The sequence below is a fragment of the Geotrypetes seraphini genome, chromosome 11, assembly GCF_902459505.1.
Source record: "Geotrypetes seraphini chromosome 11, aGeoSer1.1, whole genome shotgun sequence".
In the NCBI taxonomy this organism is placed as follows: domain Eukaryota; kingdom Metazoa; phylum Chordata; class Amphibia; order Gymnophiona; family Dermophiidae; genus Geotrypetes; species Geotrypetes seraphini.
Window position 1 is genome coordinate 7,545,345 of NC_047094.1, and position 25,320 is coordinate 7,570,664.

Here is a 25,320-nt window from a genome sequence, read left to right on the forward strand (position 1 = left end):
CAAAAACCTCTTGCTTGTTTTTTTCAGGATACTTTCCTAATCCAGGTATATATCAACCTCTTGGGTGCATGCATTGAAATGTAGTAGCTTTTGAATATTTTATGCAGAGGAGAACAGTGGAGCAGCTGGAAATGGTGATTTTAATGCTGAAATGATTACTTTACGTAGGAGATTAAATCCTAAGGGTCAATTGAATCTCAAACAGCGTAGCTGATGCTAATGTGTTGTTTTTTTTCAGGTAAGGTTAAGGTACATTTTGCAGGTTCTGATCAACAGCTAAGCATGGGAGAAATGATAAAAGGCGCTCCCGTAAGAAAAATGAAATCCATCTGATCTTGTAGGCCACCTCTCACTTTTGTCCTTTTAAAGGGATTCTTCAGAAGTAAACCATCTTTTTTGGCTTTCTATGCAAGATTTTGGCTTGCAGATAGAAAATTGAAAGTTTCATAAAACAATGGAACATGCAGAATAACTTATCTGAATGAAAAGAAAAAAAGAACAACAAAGTTGCACCCCTGCTGTCCAGTCTTCTCCTCAGCTCTCTTTTAGATCCTGTTCTCTCCAAATCAGTACCTTGCAGCCATCGGTATGTGCAGCCAAACGCAGCAGACATCAAGGACAGCGAATCCTGAGCTGTACGCCATTCGGGGGCTTCTCTCTGGATCTTCCCACCAAAAATTCTGGAATTAAAGAGCATGATTATTAATTTGACAAAAGATGGTGGTGTTATTCCTAGGTAGTTAACAGCACACGCCAGCGTCCTCCGTAGAGCTGCCAAGATGTCCCAGGACGATCACATTTCAAGCGATCCAGAAAGACGGTGCTGCATACCCGGAGGTGTATAGTTTCCGCACCTTCGTACGCAGCAGCGCGTGCATGGCTCCTCTGCAGGGCGCTGCATGGGTCCCTGCGTCGAGCATGGTGAGATTGCATGAGCTCAAGCCATTAGCAACTGCTACACCTGCTTATCGCGAACTGTGAAAGTCCAAATCCTTTTTTCAACCTTTTTCTGTCAGGCAGCTCCTGTAGCCTGTGTGTTTCAAGTAACGTCTTACCAAAGAAACCTGTTAAATGTTTCCGTGGGTATTTGCAACTTGTGACTGACTTACGCACGTACTGTATTTTGTAAACTAGATTCAATAAATGGCTCTCAAAATTAGACCTGTTCTATAAAGGGTGCTCCAGTGGGCTCAACAGTTTTAGTCCAGTGCAGAGTTACAATGGTCCACAGCCCTACCCCTCCATAAATGAGGGTTAGCCTACCCCTTGTTACCCATGACTCACCCCAAAGGATCTGGGGAGCAATGGGAGCAGGAGTAATCCCCACTTACTCCTGCCCCATTGGTTGTCCAATTCAAATTACACTAAACTCTTGAACTTCGGTATAGAGGTTTGCACGGGAACGGGGATCACGGGAATCCCGCGGGAACCACAGAGTTCCCGCGGGAATCCCCCCCTAACCCACGGGACTCCCACGGGAACCCCCCTCTAGCCAACGGGACTTCCACAGGGATGGAAGGCTTTGGAAGCAGGGTTCGTCCATATAATATAATGGACACGTCAGCCTTAGTAAAAGAGGGGGTTTATAAGTTAATTACCTGAACAGAAAACAAGAAAAGGGTTCCACCAAAGAGATTCCACAAGGAAAACAGCAGCACAAACACAAAAGAAACTGTGGAATTGATGATCCTGTCAGAAGTAATTGCTGCTTTTTATGGGGATGGGTGTGGATGGATGGGGACGGGCGGGGATGGAGGTAATTCCTTGCGGGGGATGGGTGGGGACGGAGAGGATCCTGACGGGGACGGGTGGGGATGGAGAGGATCCTGGCGGGGATGGGTGGAATTTCTGTCCCCATGCAACTCTCTACTTCGGGGTCAAGTATCTTCTAGGCATTTTGCACTATTTTTCAAATGAAATACATTTTTGCAACGACATTTCACACTTTAGTTCATAAGGGCCCATTGAGAGGAGGCATTCTCGGAGGTGAGTTTTGGTCAGAGGGAAACATAGATGGCATTTTTTTACAATTTACAGTACACGTAGACCTTTCCAAAACAAGCTTGCCCTTAGTAGAGCTGCTGTTCATGTTCATTTTCTGTAGGATCTCCTCGGAGGATTTTCCTCTCACTAAAGTGCTGGGGTTAACTTTAGTCCACTTGAGTATGTAGAAAACGGTCAAGAAACAGGTTTTGTGGGTGACACTTTCTTTTGACTAATAATTGTAGAAAGGCCCAGAAAAGGGAAAGGAAGTCCTATTGACCAGGAATGAGCTAATCTTTTCAAAACTGGGCTTGAGAGAGAATACAAAGATGTCCCAGGAAATCCTCCCCCCTTTTTTTTTTTTTTTTTTTTTAATTAGTTCTGGAAGTTTCAGTTTCAATGAAACTTCAATGAAGTTTCAGTTTCAATGAAGTTTCAGTTTCAATGAATCAGGCCAGCAGCGTGCCTGATTTTAAGGCCAAATGGGATCGGCACATGGGATCTATTCACAGGGCAAAGGTAGGGGAGGGACATTAAGGTGGGCAGACTAGATGGGCCGTGGGCCCTTATCTGCCGTCTATTTCTATGTTTCTATGTTTCTAATGAGGTTTATAGGATTTTCTAAATTTACTTTGAAACTTCAAAATATACAACGGGGCCTTCGCCAGCTTTGTAGATCTGCTTTGGAGGTTTCAGGGGTTTTCAGACCTTTTTTTGAGCTTATCCTCACATCTGCTGGTTGGAGGAGACCTCTGCGGCCGATAGACATCTCCATTCATTAGCATACGTTCAGGCACCGTTTTACAAAGTCGTGATAAATGTTTCTAGCGCAATGAGGTAAATGCTCTGACGCGGCTTTGTAAAAGCTAGCATCAGTTTGTTAATATGGTTTTTAAATGTGTAGCTGTACATTTACCTACAAATTAATTGTATACAATTTATTTCTGCATGTTAAAAGTGCATGTTAACAATATTTTATGAACACAATTGCGTGATATTAGAGAAAAAAATAAGTAAAATTAGGGGGGGAAAAAGACTAAAGGGTCCTTTTAGCAGACGTTAAATACTATCGTGCGTTAAAAGCTAACACAGCCATAGACTATAACGGATGCGTTAGCGCTTAGCGTGCGTATCTTAGGGCTCCTTTTACAAAGTCACGCTAGGGCCTTAACACGCGGAATAGCGTGCACTAAATTGCCGCGCGTGCTAGCCGCTACCGCCTCCTTTTGAGCAGGTGGTAGATTTTCGGCTAGCGGGCGCTAATCCGGTGCGGGCGCTAAAACGCTTAGCGCACCTTCGTAAAAGGAGCCCTACGTTTTTAAAAGCAATCCAAAAACCTTTAGCCTGTGTACATCTCTACTTGCTGAAGAAAGCGCAAACAAGACACGTCGGAACAATGAGAAAAATATTGTTGATTTGATAACATGGCGAGATAATATGTCCGAAGCGAAAAACCAAAAAGAGCCTTCAGGTTAAAAATAGGAGGGCATTCAAAAATTAAAAAAAATATATTAATTTTCTCCTTGAAGGACTCCCACCATTGTCTAGTTTTCCTCCTGAGAATTAAAATGTCTTCCCGTTCCCATGCTATAGCTCTTCATGTACCATGCTGAACCACTTCTGAGTATTTGGATTTAGTTCTTAAATTAACACTTTAAAAATCAAATTCAGCAGTTCACATCTATCTTTAGGCAATGCCTAGAGCTCAATCAGAACTATTTTTAGTGCGCTCACATCAAGGGCCTGTGAGTAAAACTGCTAGCATTTGGGAAACAGCGTTCCAAAAAAGAGAGCAGAAAAGGAACTCGTTATCAAATTAAAAAAAAAAACTCAAACGACATTTATGATCAAGACAATGTTTACTTTCTCATGCTGTGGTGAAACACTCCAGCCTTAGATTTTGGCCCAACTTCTAGTGTTCATTAGTTAGGAAATCCTTGAATGGCCACCTGAGAACATAAGAATCGTGGTCAAACCCAAAGATCATTCCAGCCCACTATCCTGTTTCCAACAGTGCCCATTCCAGATCGATACCTGGCAGGATCTCAAAAAGTAATAATAACAATTTTTTTATATACCGCAGGACTGTGAAGTTCTATGCGGTTTACAATGATTAAAGATGTTTCAGATAGAGTGGAATCAACAAAGATTCTACGCAGCGACTTTACCTAGGTCTACCTTAATAATGATATAGGGACTTTTTCGTCCAGAAACTCATCCAAATCTTTTTAAACTCAGTTGTGATATTTACCACGTCCTACCATTACATGTCTGTGTTTTCTACACAAGGCCCTTCTCTTCAGCCACTACTGCCTTGGCTTAATGAGGTCCTGCAATAAAGGCCCGAGAACTATAAATGGTGACTACATTGGGGACGTCTAGCTGAGTTCCGCAAGGAAATCAAAATTTATTAATAAGCTTAATTGACTTGCTAATTTACCACAGCATTAAAAACTAATTTAAAATTTTTTTAAAGATTAATTAAGACTTCCGTGTGGAACTCAGAGTAGCGCCTCATTATGGCTGTCAGGGGTGTCAAATGTCGGTCTTCGAGGGCCGCAATCCAGTCAGGTTTTCAGGATTTCCCCAATGAATATGCATGAGATCTATTGGAAGGCACTGCTTTCGTTGTATGCTAATAGATCTCATGCATATTCATTGGGGAAATCCTGAAAACCCGACTGGATTGCAGCCCTCGAAGACCGACATTTGACACCCCTGACAGCCATACTGAGGCGCTACTCTGAGTTCCACATGGAACTCTTAATTAATCGTTAAAAAAAATTTAAAGGACTGACATTTGACACCCGTGGCCTAAGTCAAGGTGCCTACCAGCGCCTAACACCTACCTGAAAAGTGGGCATGGTTAAAGATGGACAACAGGTATGGTATGACTTAAATGCCGATGAATATGGTCAGGAAAACCTTGACCTAATATACTGGCGTCTAAAATTAGGATGCCGAGCAATGGTTAAATTGAATTAGGCATTGCTAGGAACTGGTTGAGTGGAAGGCGACAGAGGGTAGTGATCAATGCAGATCACTCTGAGGAAAGGGATGTTACCAGTGGTGTGCCTCAAGATTCTGTTCTTGGGCCTGTTCTTTTTAACATTTTTATAAACGATATTGCTGAAGGGTTGTCGGGTAAAATTTGCCTCTTCGCAGATGATACCAAAATCTGCAATAGAGTAGACACGCCGGATGGTGTGAATAACATGAAGAAAGATCTGGCAAAGCTTGAAGAATGATATGAAATTTGGCAGCAAAGATTTAATGCTAAGAAATGAAAGGTCATGCATTCGGGCAGCAAAAACCCGAAGGAACAGTACAGTTTAGGAGGTGAAGAACTTATGTGCACGACAGAAGAGTGGGACTTGGATGTGATTGTATGTGATGATCTTAAAGTGGCCAAACAGGTTGAAAAGGTGATGGCAAAAGCTAGAAGGATGCTAAGGTGCAAAGAGAGAGGTATAGCCAGTAGAAAAAAGGAGGTATTAATGCCCCTGTTTAAGACTCTGGTGAGACCTCATTTAGAATATTACAATTCTGGAGACAGCACCTTTAAAAAAGATATAAAAAGGATGGAGTCGGTCCAGAGGAAGGCTACTAAAATGGTGTGTGGTCTTCGTGATAAAGCGTATGAGGACAGACTTAAAGATCTCAATCTGTATACTTTAGAGGAAAGGCGGGAGAGGGGAGATATGATAGAGACGTTTAAATACCTACATGATGTAAATGCACATGAGTCGAGTCTCTTTCATTTGAAAGGAAGCTCTGGAATGAGAGGGCATAGGATGAAGTTGAGAGGTGATAGGCACAGAAGTAATCCAAGGAAATACTTTTTTACAGAAAGGGTGGTAGATGAGCATGGAATGTTGCTACTCTGGGATTCCGGAATCTTGCTACTCTTTGGGGATTCTGTATGGAATGTTGCTCCTATTTGGGGTTCCGGAATCTTACTAATCTTTGAGATTCTGGAATGTTGCTACTCCTTGGGTTTTGGCCAGGTACTAGGGACCTGGATTGGCTACTGGGCTTGATGGACCATTGGTCTGACCCAGGAAGGCTATTCTTATGTTCTTATGTTCATAGGCAGGGATAATATAAATTATGTGCATATTTGCATACATTAGATACACCAAATTTTATCTGCCTTTCAGCAGGTGTAACTTTGTGCGAGAGCAGGCGTACACTGCTGGGGGTTACTTTAGGAACCTATTTTAAAAAGGCTTATTCCAACGTTTATGTTTATTAAAATCTTTAGCGCATAGGGATCGGTGCTGGGGCCGCTACTCTTCAACATATTTATCAATGATCTGGAAACGGAGGCAAAGTGTGAGGTTATAAAATTTGCAGACGATACCAAACTCTGCGCCAGAGTTAGGACCAGGGAGGAGTGTGAGGAACTGCAAAGGGACCTCGATAAGCTGGAGGACTGGGCAAACAAATGGCAAATGCGCTTTAACGTAGATAAATGCAAGGTCATGCACATAGGGAAAAAGAACCCGTTGTTTGAGTATAAAATGGGGGGGGGGGGGGAATTGCTGGGAGATACCGGACTTGAGAGAGACTTGGGTGTGCTAGTGGATCCATCCATGAAACCATCCGCACAGTGTGCAGCAGCCTCGAAGAAAGCCAACAGGATGCTGGGCATCATCAAGAGGGGCATATCAACCAGGACGCGGGAAGTCATCATGCCGCTGTATCGAGCGATGGTGCGCCCACATCTGGAATACTGCGTTCAATATTGGACGCCGCACCTCAAGAAGGACAAGGCAGTTCTTGAGAGAGTCCAAAGGAGGGCAACGAAACTGGTAAGAGGGCTGGAAAACTGCCCATATGCCGAGAGGCTGGATAAACTGGGGCTCTTCTCTCTGGAAAAGAGGAGGCTCAGGGGGGATATGATCAGTGGCGTACCAAGGGGGGGCGGGAGGGGCGGTCCGCCCCGGGTACCAAGCCCTGAGGGGGTGCTCCCGGTCCGGTCCAGTTCCCCCCCTCCTGCGCCGGGTGTCGCGTCTGGAAACAGCCTGCAGCAAGATCGCGATGCCAGAGATCTTTGCCTGCTTCGACTGTTTCCTCCGCCACGGTCCTGCCCCTCCTCTGATGTCAGAGGAGGGGCGGGACCGCGGCGGAGGAAACAGCCGAAGCAGGCAAAGATCTCTGGCATCACGCGATCTTGTTGCAGGCTGTTTCCCCAGGGCAGTAGCGTACCAAGGGGGGCGAGGGGGAGGTCCATCCCGGGTGCCGCCTTAGGGGGGGGGTGCACAGCTGGCCCGGTCCCTATCGCGCTCCTACCCTCCCAGCGAAAGCAGCATCGGCGCCATTATCGAAAAAGGTAATGGCGCCAGGCCTTGGAGCACCAAGGCAGACCGCTTCTCCCCCCTCCCAGCCGAAACCCCGCTGACCATCCTATCTCTCCTCCCCCAAGTGAACCTTTCCGACCCTCCCAGCGAAAGCAGCAAACCTCCCTCCAGTAGCGTCGGCTTTATCCTCCCTCTGCCGCATCACTGATGACGTCATCAGTAACGCGGCAGAGGGAGGAGAAAGCCGCGAAGGAGGTTTGCTGCTCTCGCTGGGAAGGTCGGAAAGGTTCACGGAGGGGGGGGAGATAGGAGGGTCAGCGGGGGTTCGGCTGGGAGGGGGGAGAAGCGGACTGCCTCGGTGCTCCATTACCTTCTTCGGGCAGCAGCAGCGTTTACAATTCGCTGCTGTTGCCGGCTTCAGGCCTTGTTCTCTGCCTGGTCCTGCCTACTTCCAGTTTTCATGAAGACAGGACCCGACAGAGAGGAAGGCCTGAAGCGGGCAACAGCAGTGAATTGTGAATGCTGCTGCTGCCCGATGAAGTTCAGGACATCAGGACATCGGGGAAGGAGCAGGAAGAAATCGGCTGCTGGCTTTGTGCGGGCTAGGGGGAGAGAGAAAGAAAGGAAAAAATAAAGAGGGGGGGCCAGGGGGAGAGAGAAAGAAAGGCAGAAAGAAAGAGGGGGACCAAGGGGAGAGAAAGAAAGGCAGAAATAAAGAGGGGGTCAAGGGGGAGAGAAAGAAAGGCAGAAAGAAAGAGGAGGGCCAGGGGGAGAGAGAAAGAAAGGCAGAAAGAAAGAGGGGGACCAAGGGGAGAGAAAGAAAGGCAGAAATAAAGAGGGGGGCCAGGAGGAGAGAGAAAGAAAGGCAGAAATAAAGAGGGGAGCCAGGGGGAGAGAGAAAGAAGAAGGACCAGAAGAAGGACCAGAGACTCATGAAATCACCAGACAAAAAAGTAGGAAAAATGATTTTATTTTCAACTTAGTGATCAAAATGTGTCCGTTTTGAAAATTTATATCTGCTGTCTATATTTTGCACTATGGCCCCCTTTTACTAAACCGCAATAGAGTTTTTTAGCGCAGGGAGCCTATGAGCGTCGAGAGCAGCATGGGGCATTCAGCGCAGCTCCCTACGCTAAAAACCGCTATCGCAGTTTAGTAAAAAGGGAGGGGGAATATTTGTCTATTTTTGTATAGTTGTTACTGAGGTGACATTGCATAAAGTCATCTGCCTTGACCTCTTTGAAAACCCGCGGAATATAAATGATAATTAACATTTTCTCTGCGTACAGCGTGCTTTGTGTTTTTAAAATTTTATTGTTGGTAGATCATTTTGACTTGGCCACAAAGGTAAGGGGGAGGGAGGGAGGGGAACTGCTGAAAGACATCTAGTAATCCTTGTAGGCTTGACTGCAGGGAATTATTTTTGTAAAATCATGTTTTGTTATGTGACTGGCATTATCTAGACTTTAATTTCTATGAATGAATAGAATGAAAATGATATAAAATTACTTGCTTGTTTTTATGTGCGTGCGCTGAAGGAAAGTGGAGAGAGAGTGGGCTGAGGATGCTGAAGGGAAATGGGGAAGAGAGTGGGGAGAAGACGCTGATTTATAAATTGACAATTGTACAGAATATTGTTTCTTTTTATACTTTAATATAAACAATTCAAGGCTTGTATGGATGGAATCAGGTGGTTTGCGGGGATGGGGACCGAGCTTACGGGGATTAGTCCAATAAAATGGTATTTTTTTATTTCTCATTATTTGTTTTATTTTTATTTGTTAATTTATAAAGTGGTGATTGTTATGTATCAGGTTTTTCAAATTTACATCTACTGTCTTTATATTTTGCACTGTATTAGAGGACATGTGTTACTGTTTTTTGTGGTGTTGCATTGTATCCAGGGTCTGGTTTCTTGGCGGATCAGTTTAACTTTTGTCTACATATTTCTATTTTTAGTTTGTGATTATTCCATTTTGGGCGAGGGTGTATCTCTGTTCTGTGTGTTCTGAAAAAGACATAGATTTCAGTTGGCATTGACTACAGGACCAATTGACTGTGCGGGATCTGGCTTGTTTAGTTTTACAATGTATGTGTTGGTGTTCTAGTGCTCACTGCAGTGTTTAAGATGCAGCCTTTTCCTAGGTACACTCTTGTGGTGCGATATGTAGATTGGTACTAAAAATCATATTTTTCATATAGATGGGGGGGGGGGTCAAAAAATGATGGGCCCCGGGTGCCACATACCCTAGGTACGCCACTGGATATGATAGAGACCTTCAAAATACTTAGGGGCATAGAGAGGGTGGACAGGGACAGGTTCTTCAGATTAAAAGGGACGACGGGTACGAGGGGGCACTCGGAGAAACTGAAGATTATATAAATGCAGATTAAAGTTCCAAATTCACATCCCGTCGGTTTAAAAAGGTCCATTGACAATAATGTGCCTTTAGATATCTTTTAAAAAATTTGGAAAGATTCTTCCTTACTCAATTCTACAGGCAAACTATTCCATAAAATTGGATCTAAATTTTAAAAATGCATAATTTCTAGTTGAGGCAAGATGAGCCTTTAGAATACGGAGTACAATTGTCTTAATAATCGCTTAGGCGCAAAAAATTACACTAAGGGCTCCTTTTACAAAGGCACGCTTGCGGTTTAACGCGCGTAATAGCACGTGCTAAACCGCCGGGTGTGCTAGCTGCTACCACCTCCTCTTGAGCAGGCGGTAGTTTTTGGCCAGCGTGGGGATTAGCGCGCCTTTGTAAAAGGAGCCCTAAGTTAGACAGATATAACACTTTGTCCGGGTTTTGAAAAGTTGTGTTAGTCTGCACATGCCCAACAAGAGCAGGCAGTGTGGGGGGGGGGGGGGATTAGGGGGGGGCCTGGGGGCGGGGCCAGGCATCTGGATTTTCCGAAAGGAAAATCTGGCAACCCTAGTTATTCCACATGACTCCCGTCCGCCTCATCCTGGAAATGAGGACGTGTGGCCAATGGCTCTGAAATTTCAGCCCATGTGGTTAACTTTGGATTTAACTACATCCATCACTTTGAATATGGACCTCAGCATTTTTAAGCTCACTTAGCTTACTCAGGAGAAAATAAGAAAGCGGAATATCCCATTTCATCTCATAAGAACATAAGTAATGCCTCTGCTGGGTCAGACCAGAGGTCCATCATGCCCAGCAGTCCGCTCACGCGGCGGCCCATCAGGTCCAGGACCTGTATAGTAACCCTCTATCTATACCCTTCTATCCTCTTTTCCTTCAGGAAATCATCTAATCCCTTCTTGAACCCCAATACCGTACTCTGTCCTCTCACACCCTCTGGAAGCACATTCTAGGTGTCCACCACCCTTTGGGTGAAGAAGAACTTCTTAGCATTGGTTCTGAATCTGTCCCCTCTTAATTTTTCTGAATGCCCTCTCGTTCTTGCAGTTTTTGAACGTTTGAAGAATGTGTCCCTCTGCACTTTCTCTATGCCCTTCATGATCTTGTAGGTCTCTATCATGTCCCTTCTAAGTCTCCGTTTCTCCAGGGAAAAGAGCCCCAGTTTCTCCAATCTTTCTCTATCTATCTCTCTCTATTTCTGCCTCTCTCCCTTTCTCTCTCCCTTTCTCTCTCTCTCTATTTCTCTCTGTCTCCCTTTCTCTCTCTCTTTCTATCCCTCTCTACTCTCTCTATGCCCTTCATGATCTTGTAAGTCTCTATCATATCCCCTCTAAGTCTCCTCTTCTCCAGGGAAAAGAGTCCCAGTTCCTCCAATCTTTCTCTCTCTGTTTCTGTCTCTCTCCCTTTCTCTCTCTCTCTCTATTTCTCTCTGTCTCCCTTTCTCTCTCTCTTTCTGTCCCTCTCTACTCTCTCTATGCCCTTCATGATCTTGTAAGTCTCTATCATATCCCCTCTAAGTCTCCTCTTCTCCAGGGAAAAGAGTCCCAGTTCCTCCAATCTTTCTCTCTCTTTCTCTCTCTGTTTCTGTCTCTCTCCCTTTCTTTCTCTCTCTCTCTGTCTCCCTTTCTCTCTCTCTTTCTGTTCCTCTCTATTCTTTCTATGCCCTTCATGATCTTGTAGGTCTCTATCATGTCCCCTCTAAGTCTCCGTTTCTCCAGGGAAAATAACCCCAGTTTCTCCAATCTTTCAACGTATGAAAGGTTTTCCATACCCTTTATCAAGCGTGTCGCTCTCTTCTGAACCCTCTCGAGTATCGCCATATCCTTTAATGTTTTCATAGAGAATCTTGCCCTCTGTCTCCCATTCTCTGGTGTCTCTCTCTAATCTAATCTAATGTAATCTTTGATTTTATTTACTGATTCATCCCAACAGGAGGGCTCGACTGGGTTAACACATTATACAAGAGATTAGAGCAGAAACTATCCCCTGTTTTACTAAAGTGCCCTATGCGTTTTAGCACGTGATTAGCGCAGGCTAAATATACCGCTAACACGTCCATAGACTAACATGCATGTGTTAGCATTTAGCCCGTGGTTAGCGCGCGTTAAAACGCTTAGCGTACCTTTGTAAAAGGAGCCCTGTATCTTTTAGGCCAAAATTTTATCCTTTACGGTTGATTATTTGCAAAAGAAATATCATTAGTAAATTTCTGAAATATTATGTCTTCAGTGCTTTATGAAAAGTGGGTAGATGAGAGAGAACTCTAATGATAGAAGGAAGGTCATTCCAAACTTTTACGAATAAAAAAGAAAATGATCGACAAAACTTGGCCATAGTTCTGTCTTACCCAAATCTTTCTGTTACCTTAGGCCAGGAAAAGGACTCCTGCTGCTCTCAGTTCTCCGATCTCTGACAGTAATTTGTCTCCCATGTAGAGGCTATGAAAACTAAGTGCACTAACTAAATGAGTGGTTTTTAATTTTGACAAATGATTGTGCAGTCATGGTTCAACTTGCAAAAAAGCTCAATTAGCTTTCAGTGAGGAACGTTTCCTTTCTTTCCCTGGAGGTCTGGTGATTCTCCGTGTGCTAAAGCTCTGGCTATATGTTATACTGGCTTACATTTCTATCTCTCTTCCCACAGAAGCCCAGAGGAGGCCTTACCATGCGGACTATTCCCCTGCTCGGAAATACATCCACACTATGTGTACCAGCCATTACCTGGACCTCTTTATCACCTTCATCATCGGGGTGAATGTTATCACCATGTCCATGGAGCACTACAATCAACCAAAGGTAAGTGGCTTGAGTGTCCCTTGTTGGCAGAAAGAGTCATGACAATACAAACTGCTTGTAATGGTTGTATCAGAGAGCTATGTCCCTCTTTGGTAGAGAATGACTGTATTAGACCGTCCAATGTTCATTTCATCATCCAGATTCCTTGAGGAATACGCTGTGGCGATATACAGTACTGGAGAACTAATATGGCCTTCTTTGAACTTGTCAGTGACTTTGGAAATAGTGGGTTCACTGACCTGACTGGGAACAGGGCAGTCCACCAATTTGAATTTTGGCAGGAAAGTTGGTCAGATATTTGAATTTTGTTGTGAAAGTCCATAGAATGGGAAAGTCTCTGGTAGCTTTAAAGATGTTCTCCCCGTGAAGCTGGAGTTACATGTTCTCTCAGGGTTTCCACGACTGGCATTGTGTTTGTTGCAGGTTTCCGGGTCTCGCTGCGTCTTTGTCAGCGACGTTTCAGCCACCATGCAGTGGCTTTCTTCAGGGTTTTCTCTGAAGTCTGCAGTGTAACTTTGGAAATAGCAAATTCACTGACCTGATTGGGAACCTACCAGACACTTTTCCATTCTATGGACTTTCACAACAAAATTCAAATTTCTGACCAACTGACTTTCCCGCCAAAATTCAAAATGGTGGACTGCCCTGTTGCCAATCAGGTCAGGGTATCCACTATTTCCAAAGTCACACTGCAGACTTCAGAGCATGCCCTGAAGAAAGCCACAGCATGGTGGATGAAACGTCGGTTTCTACCTGACAAAGCGGGACTCTTTCTTAGGAAAAGAGTTTATCTTCCAATCATTGCTTCATAATATGTAACAAACGAGTCCAGCTCAAAGGTATAAAAGGTTCAGCTGTGCACGGAGATTTTTCAACTGCAAAACGAACTTGCTCTTGAATTTCTTATAGCTATTAACCTATGGCAGAATTCAATTAGTTGGACGGGGTCTCCTGAAGTAGACACCGAAACGGGGCCACGTCGGGACCCTGATAAGTATTTTTTGAAACTTATTTATATGAATGCTGAATATTCCAGTGCCTACCTGAATGCAAAATTTACCTGTTTTTTTGAAAGCTTTTGGAATGCATATTGCATCATCATTAAGATATATACACAGCTGAACCTTTTATACCTTTGAGCTGGACTCGTTTGTTACATATTATGAAGCAATGATTGGAAGATAAACTCTTTTCCTAAGAGGGGGTTACCTCTCCCTCTTCAGAGTTTTATATCTCTGAGCTAAATTTTTGTGCAACGGGTCCTCCTCCGGGGTTGTGATACTGTTACTGAGTCAGTCTGTTTTGTTTATAGCATAGTGCTTTTTCTGACTCTTGGTTATACTTTTCCTGCTTATAGTGGAAACAAAGCGGGACTCTTAGCATACATTAGGAGATTTCTCTCAGAACACTTACTCTCTTTGTGCTTGCTTTGCAGTCCCTGGAGGAAGCTCTGAAGTATTGTAACTACGTCTTCACTATCGTGTTTGTGTTTGAAGCTCTTCTCAAGCTGGTAGCATTTGGATTCCGAAGGTTCTTTAAAGACCGGTAAGAGATTTCACCTTCCAGTGGTGCATAATGCAAAGAAAGGTACCACTTCCAGCCACATCATCACATCAGTCTGCTTAATAAATACACAAAGAACTTGAAATGTAATTGCCGTTGACGTCATCATTAAATACTAAGGGGTCAAATTTCAAAGGGCTCCTAACTTTAAGAGTTAGACCTCTACACTGATCGCTTTGAAAATTTACTAGGCCCCGAATGCCAAAATTTCACTAAACTCTTAAATGGAGGAATCTGAAACCGGGGTGAATTTAGAGTAGCAAAAAAAATTAGGAGTTAGCACTGATTTTCATCACCAAGGGGGCAATTATATAACTTGGTACCTCAAATTAGGAGCATTGATGCCACACACTGAGTGCCAAATATGCCTAAGTCCAGAAGGGGAGATTCATTTGCTCAGCAGAAGAAGTGAGAGAGGGAGGATTGACGTCAGGGAGCTTCCTGTTCAGGAGGGTGGGCTGGCTGGCGGGGGGCTGCGGGCAGTGGCAGGACACCACAGGGAGGAAAGGAAGGAGAGGAATACTTCAATAAAAACCCTTGGTTTATGTTCAAATTAACATTTCCCCGCCCCCACCCCTCTTTTAGGGGAAAAATGTTCTCTTCTTTTCAATTTATCTGAGCTTATACTTGAGTTAGGATACTGTAAATTAGAATTTGATAATTCTAATACCATAACTTTAAAATATGTGCTCCTTATATTGGGATGTTATTTAAACTAAAAGGAACCAACAGCGCTGAGCAGAGACACAAATGCCCTCCGAACAACAAAGCGGTTTGCTGCTTAGTCAACCCCATCGAATGCAACATGACACTGGGCTTCAATTCAGAGAACTGTTAAAAGCAAGACGTGTTAGAAAGGTTATTTTTTAAACTCTGAACAGCACCAGCTGGATCTCTATAGCACAAAGCTGGCACAGCAGTTCATTTCATGGTGGGAAGGATTAATCTGCCAGGCCCTGGGGTGGGAAACTGTGTGTTTTTCACAAATAAAAAACTGCCAAAGTACTTATGTTCCCAGTGGTTTCCCCTTTCGCTTAGAGGTAGATAGTCTGCAGATTATTTAGTAAAGAACCTATAGGCTATTTACATAGCAGCTGGTTTTAAGAAAGTTTTGGACAATTTCCTGGAGGAAAAGTTCATAGTCTGTTATTGAGAAAGATAAGGGGAAAGCCACTGCTTGCCCTGGATGTAGGGTTACCAGAAGTCCGGATTTCCCTGGGCATGTCCTGGGATCCGGATGGTTTTTCATAACCCGGCACTATGTCCGGGCTATGAAAAGCTTCTTCTCAAAGCCGCATTGGGAAGGAGCATCCGCGCATTCGCGGATGCACCGCGGTGATGTCACATGCATGTGATGCCATTGCATCGTATCCGTGCATGCTGTCTGGGGGCGGGACTGGGGGGCTAGAACAGGGTGTGACACAGGTGGAACACAGGGCGGCCTGGGGGCATGGCTATGGGTCCAGGTTTTCCTTTGGGAAAATCTGGTAACCCTACCTGGCTCAGCAGCATGCAATGTTGCTCCTCTGGGGATTCCGGAATCTTGCTACTCTTTGGGGATTCTACATGGAATGTTGCTCCTCTGGGGATTCCGGAATCTTGCTACTCTTTGGGGATTCTACATGGAATGTTGCTCCTCTGGGGATTCTGGAATGTTGCTACTCTTTGGGGATTCTACATGGAATGTTGCTCCTCTTTGGGGCTCTGGAATGTTGCTCCTATTTGGGGTTCCAGAATCTTGCTTACTCTTTGAGATTCTGGAATGTTGCTACTTTGGGGGGATTGGCCACCGTGAGAACAGGCTACTGGCCTTGATGGACCACTGGTCAGACTCAGTAAGGCTATTCTGATGTTCTTATCAATGACATCAAATCATTTAAACTGCATTACTGGCTTCCAATAGGCCACTCAGAACAGTTTTTATGCCCATCAATATATTATTCTGGCAGATCAGCTTCTAAAATACTTCCAGAACTTTGCCATTCCTACTTGCCAGTTTCCACAGGGGAGTGTGGCATAGAGGTTAGTGCTACAACCTCAGCACCCTGAGGTTGCGGGTTCAAATCCTGTGCTGCTCCCTGTGACCCTGGGCAAGCCACTTAATCCTCCACTGCCCCAGCTTCATTAAACAGATTGTGAGCCCACCGGGACGGACAGGGAAAATGCTTGAAATACCTGTATGTAAACCATTTTGAGTGTGCTTGTAAAACTACAAAAAGGAAGTATACAAGCCCCAATCTTCCCCCTCCCCCCCCCCCCATTCTATATAAAAAGGGGCTGTTAATCTGCTTGTCTATATATGATTGGCCCGGCAGGTGGAACCAGCTGGACCTTGCTATCGTGCTTCTCTCTATCATGGGAATTACCCTGGAAGAAATCGAAATCAACGCCTCGCTCCCCATCAACCCCACCATCATCCGCATCATGAGAGTGCTGAGGATCGCAAGAGGTACGGCATCGCCTCTCAATTTGCAACCTCCTTCTAAAGGGTACGTCACGAAAATGCCACCCAGAGCAGAGGATTCCAAGAAACGGAGGGGATAACATTAGCCTTTCCCACAAGGTTAAAGCACGATGCGGATTGATATGCAGGGTGGCCAATCAACAGCAGAGATCTACAATAAAAAATGTGGACAGCTAATTAGCTCACTTCTTTGTCTGAGACTTTTCACGAATCACAACTGCAATCATTTCAAAATCTTGGGGATGATTTCTTTAATGTGCCTTAAGGGCCAAATTCTATAAATGGCCTCCCGATTGTAGTTGGCCAACTGCTGCCTAACATCCCAAGGCAGGCCGCCTATATTGTAGTCACCTCCAGGAGCCTAGGGAGACATGTAGGCCCGCCTAAGCTCACCTAAGGCTAGGCGTGCCTTCACTCTGAAGTAGCCTTAGGCTGGCCTAGGCGGCCCTATGCACCTCCCTAGGTCTGCGGTAGGCGCCTACAATATAGGCCAGCAAATGCGACCGCTGAGCTTATCAAATCAAGGGATCTCCCTACCACGATAAGTTTAGCAGCCACAGCAACCCTTCCCCCCCACCGCAAAGACTACTGGCAGGAGGGATGCCCAATATCTCCTGCTGGAACACCCCCCCCATAAAATCACCAGCAGGAGATATTGGGCATCCCTCCTGCCAGTAGTCTTTGCGGTGGGGGGGGAAGGGTTGCTGTTCACCCTCCCCTGAACATCACCGCATCCCCCCACCCCGTAAAGTCAACCCCAGCCCACCCCCCGGACTCCCCCTCCTCCACCCCCCAGTTCCCCTGGAACCCCCCCTATGTTATAATGATGGCCGGCTGGAGGCATCCTTCCTTCCTCCAGCTGGCTGACCCGCCTTCGCACAAATAACGGGCCTGCCCCTTCCCGGTGAGGGGTCTTAGGCCTTGATTGGCCCAGGCACTTAAGGCCCCTCCCACTGGAATCTTAGACCCCTCTCGCACTGCATTCTGGGATGCACTGGGAATGGCCTAAGATTCAAATTGGCCAGATCCACCATAGATGTTATTTCACATAGCTGGTGTAAATGCCTCTACTGAGGTATGCAAGAATGCACGTTGGTTATAGTATTCTATAATTTATGCAAGTACATGTAAGCCCTACCCATGCCCCGCCCAAACTCCGCCCATGCACACTCTCAGTGGCAAAGGACTCGCTATCAAAGCATGGTGCATTCTTTTCCACTGGTCAGTATCCTATAAGACACGGCTACTGAATTCCGATCCTCGATGTCCACAGGCAGGCCAGGTTCTCAGGATATGAGAAAGATTTGTAAGCATGGCCTCCTTGGTATGCAAATCTCTCTCGTACATACTAATTGTGGATATCCTGAAAACCTGGCCTGTCTGTGGACCTCAAGGACCAGAATTGAATAGTCCTGCTGTAAGAGATTAATGAAACGTGTATGTACGTGTAAATGACTTCATATGGCCATTTACGTGCCTTCTTGAAACCTAAACTAGGCAGCGCTACGCAGAGTCACCCTCATTGCGGGGGAAACAGGAAGAGAAAACCAGACTTCAAGTAAGACCAGTGCAAACGGCTAGATGGAGTGGATCCCATAGTTCTTTCCGGCTCACGTTTTCGATGTTTCTCTGTACTGCTATGCTCCAGCTCTGTTCTCTCTTTCCAGTTCTGAAGCTCCTGAAAATGGCCACCGGGATGCGCGCTTTGCTGGATACGGTAGTGCAGGCATTACCCCAGGTGAGAACCACCAACCTCCTGTCTACTTGGGAGCATTGTATTGCACCATTGCAAAAAGACACACCTACAGTAAGTGCCCTTCGAAAAGTCCATTCCTGTGAGTTATAAGTTGAGATATTTGCCACAGTGCTGGAGCGTATGCAACTCGCCCCTGTGCGATGGTGTTAGTTCCGTCCTGCGCTCAGTCCAGGAGGTTCATTATTGTAAAAGAGATACAGGGGATCAAAGGGCAAAGTACAAGTGGAACTGACTACTGACATTATAGGAGAGAATGACGAGAGAATTAAGCATTCCTTTGGGCTCTGTAACCCTGTCCTTGAACTCTTCCGTATGAAAAATGAGTGTTTTAGAAGGGTTCATATGGAAGGTGAACAGCTCCAAGAAAATCTGTACAATTTAAGCTGCGAGCTGTAGACTAAACATCCCTATTACGATGCCTTTCAGTTCTGGATTACCAACTGGTCCCTTATTGGTCATAGCACATAAGCTGCACGGTCATGTAACAGAAGCATGCTGGACAAAAACACGCCGACAATCCCGCGCAGGACGTATGCGTGCCGGCTTAAAACAGTTACTGTTAGCGCTGTGACGGGGTGTGGGTGTGGAGGATTCCCCCCCCCCCCCAGTACACTGAAAACTGCCATTTTGCTTAGTTTTTTGGGTATTCGGCAGTTTTTAGTGTATTGGGGGAGTTCCCCTCCCCCAACGGGAGTGTGAACACTTCTAAGTTTAGTGTGGGGGGGGGGTTCCCCCACCCACCCACACCCTCACAGCGCTAACAGTAAGTGTTTTAATCCGGCGTGCATCTGTCCTGCGCGGGATTGTTGGCGCCCGATTGTCGGCGCGGGAATGACGGGTCACCAAGCTGCACGGTAATAAAGAGTGACGAATTAGTTGTAATCTGTTGTTCCTTAAAATGCAACCGAACAGACATTGGTAAAAGTTAGGAGTTGAAAGCCTAGATTTCAATACTGCCAGAGACGGAGGTTGACGTACTGACTCAGACAGTCTGTTCCAGGCGTACGATGCAGCAAGATAGAAGGGACGGAGTCTGGAGCTGGCAGTAGATGAGACGGGTACAGATAAAAGAGACTCACCCAACGGACAGAGTTCCCAGGAAGGAATAGAAGGAGCGATAAGGGAGGCCCTGAAGGCACTGCTCTGAATTTGATTGGTTGAGCAGGCAGCAGGCAGAAGCTGCTCAACCAATCAAATTCAGAGCCCTGCTTTTTCTTCTTTTTTAAAATTTTTTTGCTTGATGCAAGCTATCTGCTCAATAAATCAAGCAAAAAGTAAACAAAAAATTTTAAAAAAGCTGAGTTGTAGAGCTTGGGATTCCCCTGAAAGTCCTGACCGCACATCACTGATGCTAACGACCAATTACTGAAGATAATTGGCATCCATTAAAATCGGAGTACTAGCAGTGCGTCTAACTCCCATAGCACATGTTTCAAAGGGCTAGATTCACAAAGGCTACCTTTGCTGAGCGATCCGTGGCCGAGTCTTCCTGAGCGATCGATTGCCTCCTCATGCCAATTATTGCAATCGGAGGCATGCCCCACGGATCACTGCAGAGCGATCCATAAGCATGCGCAGACCATCTTCTTTTCCTGTAGATGGTCCACGCATCCATTTGCTCTCAGCACAAGCGTGGGAGGGAGAGGGGGGGCTCGAGGAGGCTAGATCCAAGGCTGTCTGCTCGGATTTAAAGAAGACAGGGACTGCGTAGGACATGAAGGTTTCCGGGACAGGGGGCTCTTGGTTCCCAGTTCGGAGGGCCAGCCTTCAGCGTGGAAGTATCAGAGAATCAGGGTGAAGAATCCCTCCTCCTCTCTGCCTCTCGTTCCAGCACACACCAACTAGCAGAGGATAGTCAGGTTTATAGAATTATAATAATAATAACGGTTTATATACCGCAGGACCGTGAAGTTCTATGCGGTTTACAATGATTATAAAAAATGTTACAAATTGAGTAGAATTGACATAGTTAATATCTATTGTTTAGCAGTTCTTGAGATCTGGTATTGAGAGAGAGATTGTGCGATTCAGTTTCCTATGTACTTTAGGAACAGATATGTTTTCAGTAGTCTCCTAAATTCCCTATATGTATTGGCAAGCGTAAGTAGTTGTTTCAGATCGTTGCCCCATAATGCTGCTTGATAAGAGAGAAGATGTTGGTGATGAATTTTGAATTTACATCCTCTAACCGAGGGGGGGGGAAACAAAATTCAAGTTTGAGCTTCTTTTATGTCTATTGGTTGAAAAGGAGAATAGGTCGGTTATGTATTTGGGGGCTAGACCGAATAGAGCCTTGAAGCAAAAGCAGCCGAACTTAAACCTCACACGCGCCTCCATCGGCAAGTCGGTAGGAGGGAGTTATGTGATCTAACTTCTTCAACCTGAAGATCAGCCTGACTGCTGCATTCTGCACCAGTTGCAATCACCGCCTATTCTTCTGGGAAATCGCCAGATAAGCGTCGTTGCAGTAATCCAGTTGGCTCAGTATGAGGGATTGTACCAGGATTGTAAATGATGGTGCGTCAAAATATGTTCTAATGGACTGAAGCTTCCAGAGAGTAGAGAAAACTTTTTTGACCAAAGAGTCTACCTGGTCTTTCATGGTTAGGCCCTGGTCCAGCGTTACGCCCAGAACCTTCAGAGTGGGTTGAATGGGATAACTAAGATTGTTGATGTGTAGTGGAGTTGTAGTATCTAGTGGGTGTGCCGAAGCTATGAAGAATTTTGTTTTTTTCTGAATTGAGCTTCAGTCTAAATTCAGTCATCCATTGTTCCATCAAGTTTAGAGCTTCTATTGCCATGGGAGTAACTTCTGAGAGAGAGGTGGCGAATGGGATGATGATCGTAAAGTCGTCTGCATAACTGAATAATTTTATTCCTAGTTGGGACAATTGTGCACCTAATGTTGACATGTAAACATTGAAAAGTAATGGGGATAGTGGTGACCCCTGTGGGACGCCAGATGGGTTACTCCAGGTATCCGAGAGATTGCAATCAAAACGAACTTGATAGGTGCGGGATATAAGGAAGCCTCGGAACCAGTATTCACCTTAACAGTTTGACACAGCCCTTGAGCTCAGTCGTGGCTGGTGGTGAGAAGTGCAACTCCGCTTTTAACCCGCGGGTTAAAAACATGGGCTCGCAGAGAGGCAGGGTGGAAGAGAGCAGAGAGGAGAGTGGCAGAGAGTAGACGCTTTTTTGATGGTTGCAGGGCTGGGGTTTCAGGCAGAGAGCAGGACAGTCAGAAAGGACATCGCTTCTTTTGATCAGCCGGCCCAATTGGTGTTCCTGAAGATTTTTTAGTGAATCGCTTCCTTCCTACATTTGCTTGCTCACATCGGATCGGGCAGGAGTCGGATCGGGAGTAAGGTTAGTGAATGAGAGCGAGATCGCAAAGTGATCGAGAAAACGATCGGTTTGCTTACTGAATCTAGCCCATAGGGGTATAACGGTAAGAATTGTGTTTGCCATCGGAACTTAAGCTATAGTGCTACAGTTTGACCTGTCGGCGGTATTTGACCTGGTGGATCAGTGTTTACTACTTTGTAGACTTGGAGAAATGGGTATCACAGGTTTCGTTTTGAGCTGCTTCAAGAAACTTCTTACACATCGCAGATACGTTGTAAAGATGAAGAGTACGTTTTCTAATGCTTGGCAATCACCCTATAGGGTCCCGCAGGGTTGGCCATTGTCGCCGATTTAACACTTTTATGAGCTCATTGGAATTTCTTGTCTTAGGAAGTGATGAACTCTGCTATTAATATGCAGATAACATTTTAATTTGGTACCTATAGCTAACGATTTGTTCATTACTCAAGCTAAGATATCTAATGGACCATAACCTTCAAGTTAAACCCTCCCTGTTGTGAAGCCGCATTAGGGGTTTTTTATCGGCGTCGTGGCGGTCAAAGCACTGACACTCGTAGAATTCCTAAGAGCGGTCAGAACTTTTCCCTTTTTCTTTTTTTTTTTTTCTTTTTTTCTTCTAAATTCTTTCTTTTTCTTCCCCTAATCTTTCGATCTCTTCCTACCTTTTTCCTCTCTATTTCACCCTTTTCTTATCTTTTCTCTTCTTCATCTGATTGGTTCCAACTTATTTAACCAACCGCTTTAATAAAAGCGATCCTACCCAATATGTTTTTCCCCATCCCCACTATTTCCCTCTCTTCTCCAAAATATGTTACTTCCCCCCCCCCCCCTTTCCCTCATATCCTCACTTTCATGTTAGTCAAGTTATGTCTTTAATGTTCACCCACTACATTTTATATTTTAAATTTTTTCTTCTTCTTTTTTCCTCTGTATAAATTTTATTGTGAACCGGCCAGATACTTGGTGATGGTCGGTATATTAAAAAGTTAATAAACTTGAAACTTGAAACTTACCGCCACAGCTGGTGATTAAAAAACTTGCTGTAAGATCCAGGGATAATAATTACAGACCCGAGATCAGAAATAGGCTATGATATCAAATCATTATGAATGGGGTGATTAAAAAACGGCAACTGGCACAGAATAACCACTGCTGGGTAAAGTAAACCGCCACTCGCAGCACGCTTTGCCAACTTCTCTGCTTACAATACAATTTCTCTGCTGGCCACGGAGCTACGGACGCACGGATCCACCAGGTTTGAAGTGCGCACGTACGCTAAGGGAATTATTATAGCGGATGTACTTACATTTTTAATAGATTAAAGAGCCAGAACTGAGTGTACAATTGGAACAGTCGTTAAGCAACTTTGAGACTTTGAAAGCAAAAAGAGGTTCCGAATGCACCTGCAATTCACCCCAGCGACAGTTGGCGACTAAACTCGGAGCTCCTTTTACTGAGCCGCGTTAGGGCTTTAACGTGCGGAATAGCGCGCGCTAGACGCTAACGCCAGCGTGGAGCCGGCGTTAGTTCTAGCCACGTAGCGTGGGTTTAGCACGCACTAAAAACGCTAACGCAGCTTAGTAAAAAGGAGCCCTAAGAACGTCTTATGAGCTAGTGCCCGTCACCTGCGCTGTTTCAAACGCGTCTAGACTTGTTCCAATCTGCGAGCGCAGTGTACTTTATTTTGCAGGATAAACACAAGAGAGAACACTTTATGGACAGAACATTCATTTTTCATGACATTTTGAAAATGGCTATAAATTTAATTAATTTAATATGAAAAGTTTATGTGGTGCCCCCGTTCCCATGATGCCCTAAGCATGTGCATACTTTGCATATAGGGTTAATCCAGCACCTGATCTAGGTACCAAATGGGGAAAGAAAGCCTTTGGGAAGAGAACGTGCGGGGGGCGTTCCAAGAACCCACTGCTGGTTTGAATGGAGAAATGACGTAGCGAATGCACTTTCTCTGCTGTTTTCTGTGGCTTTTGCCTGCGTAACAGTCTGACTTATGCTCTGCTTTCTTCTTGTATAGGTAGGAAACCTTGGGCTACTTTTCATGCTCCTGTTTTTTATCTATGCTGCCCTGGGAGTAGAACTGTTTGGGAAGATGGGTAAGTGCTGCTCTCGCGGAGCTTCCAAAGTTCAGCGCAAGACAAGGCGGTCGTTAATTTCTTTGTCTCCCTTTTCAAGTGTGTTGAAGGGATGAGTGGGCCGAAAAGTGTTAGGTGCGTGCAATCGGTGGCGTAGTCAAGATGGGGGCCACTGGCACGCGTCCTTCCCTCCGCCCTCACACATTCCCGACGCCTCCTGCCACACGCGCCCCTTCCCGGCGCGAGCAGTATCACGTGCTTGCTGCCCGCGCCGGCATCGACTCCCTCTGACATCACTTCTGGGGTCCCACGCCTAGGAAGTGATGGCAGAGGGAGAGCCAACGCGACACGGGCAGCGAGTTCATGACGCTGCTTACGCTGGGGAAATTAAAGAGGGGCTGTGGAAGGGGGCGCGTGCACGGCGGGGGCGACAGGAAGGAGCGGGAGGTGGAGAAGAGGGCAGGGACGGGGTGCTTCCATCCCGGGCGCCACTCACCCGCGCCATGTCACTGGGTCTGCCGGAGGTGTCTAGGGCTTTGCTGACCACCATGCCAGGCCATGCTGGTTCAACGCAATATTCAGCATTGAACTGGCTATGAGGGAAAGCACTGACTTTTATGCAGCCCTCTTTATACAGCTATCCTGGCTGCCGAAAAGTTCTCAGCCCAACCAAGAAGAGAATGACGTGGATAGGGTTCAATCAATGATCTGAAGCAATGTCAAAACACAGAATTTTCTTCCTGAACTAAGATAACACTCTTTTCGGCTACACGGGCAAAATGACGCTCAGAATTTAGGAAGTTGGTGGCTTGGGCGGAGAACTTTTCAGCACCTCCTGGTATGTAATAAAAAAAGTGAGCCAAGTATAGAACAAGCAAGCTCTTGTGACATCACTGACGAGGTTGGCTCTTATTGGTGGAATGTGCCATTATGACATCACAGTGTCAGCTCTGGTTACCAGAGACTGAAACTCTTCACACTATCAAGGGGTGCTGAAGAGTTCTCAGCCCAACCAAGAAGAGAATGACCTGGACAGGGTTCAATCAATGATCTGAAACAAGGTCAAAACAGAGAATTTTGTTTCTGCAAATTGGCACTTTAAAAAAACACTCTTTTTGGCTACACGGGCAAAATGACGCTCAGAATTTAGGAAGTTGGTGGCTTGGGCGGAGAACTTTTCAGCACCCCCTGGTATGTAATAAAAAAGTGAGCCAAGTATAGAACAAGCAAGTTCTTGTGACATCACTGACGAGGTTGGTTCTTATTGGTGGAATGTGCCATTATGACATCACAGTGTCAGCTCTGGTTACCAGAGACTGAAACTCTTCACACTATCAAGGGGTGCTGAAAAGTTCTCAGCCCAACCAAGAAGAGAATGACCTGGACAGGGTTCAATCAATGATCTGAAACAAGGTCAAAACAGAGAATTTCGTTTCTGCAAATTGGCACTTAAGAGAAACAAGATAACACTCTTTTCAGCTACAGTGGTTAAATAACTATCTTTCCCCTCTATAAAAGGTATATCCCGCGCAGGAAAACTCGGAACATCCCTCCCCTTTAGAACCACAGAACTCTGAAACAACCTCTCATCCCCGCTCAGAAAC

The 25,320-nt window shown here is 45.3% G+C and overlaps 1 protein-coding gene across 1 annotated transcript in view; it reads left to right on the top strand.

Moving 5' to 3' along the window:
- The window catches only part of CACNA1H (calcium voltage-gated channel subunit alpha1 H), a 304,694-nt gene that overhangs the window by 258,111 nt on the left and 21,263 nt on the right, over positions 1-25,320 (top strand). The window contains exons 24-28 of the mRNA XM_033914172.1: positions 12,320-12,471; positions 13,907-14,016; positions 16,350-16,483; positions 18,166-18,236; positions 23,659-23,737. Of these exons, the coding sequence (XP_033770063.1) occupies positions 12,320-12,471; positions 13,907-14,016; positions 16,350-16,483; positions 18,166-18,236; positions 23,659-23,737 (546 nt within the window). The remainder of the gene's footprint in view (positions 1-12,319; positions 12,472-13,906; positions 14,017-16,349; positions 16,484-18,165; positions 18,237-23,658; positions 23,738-25,320) is intronic.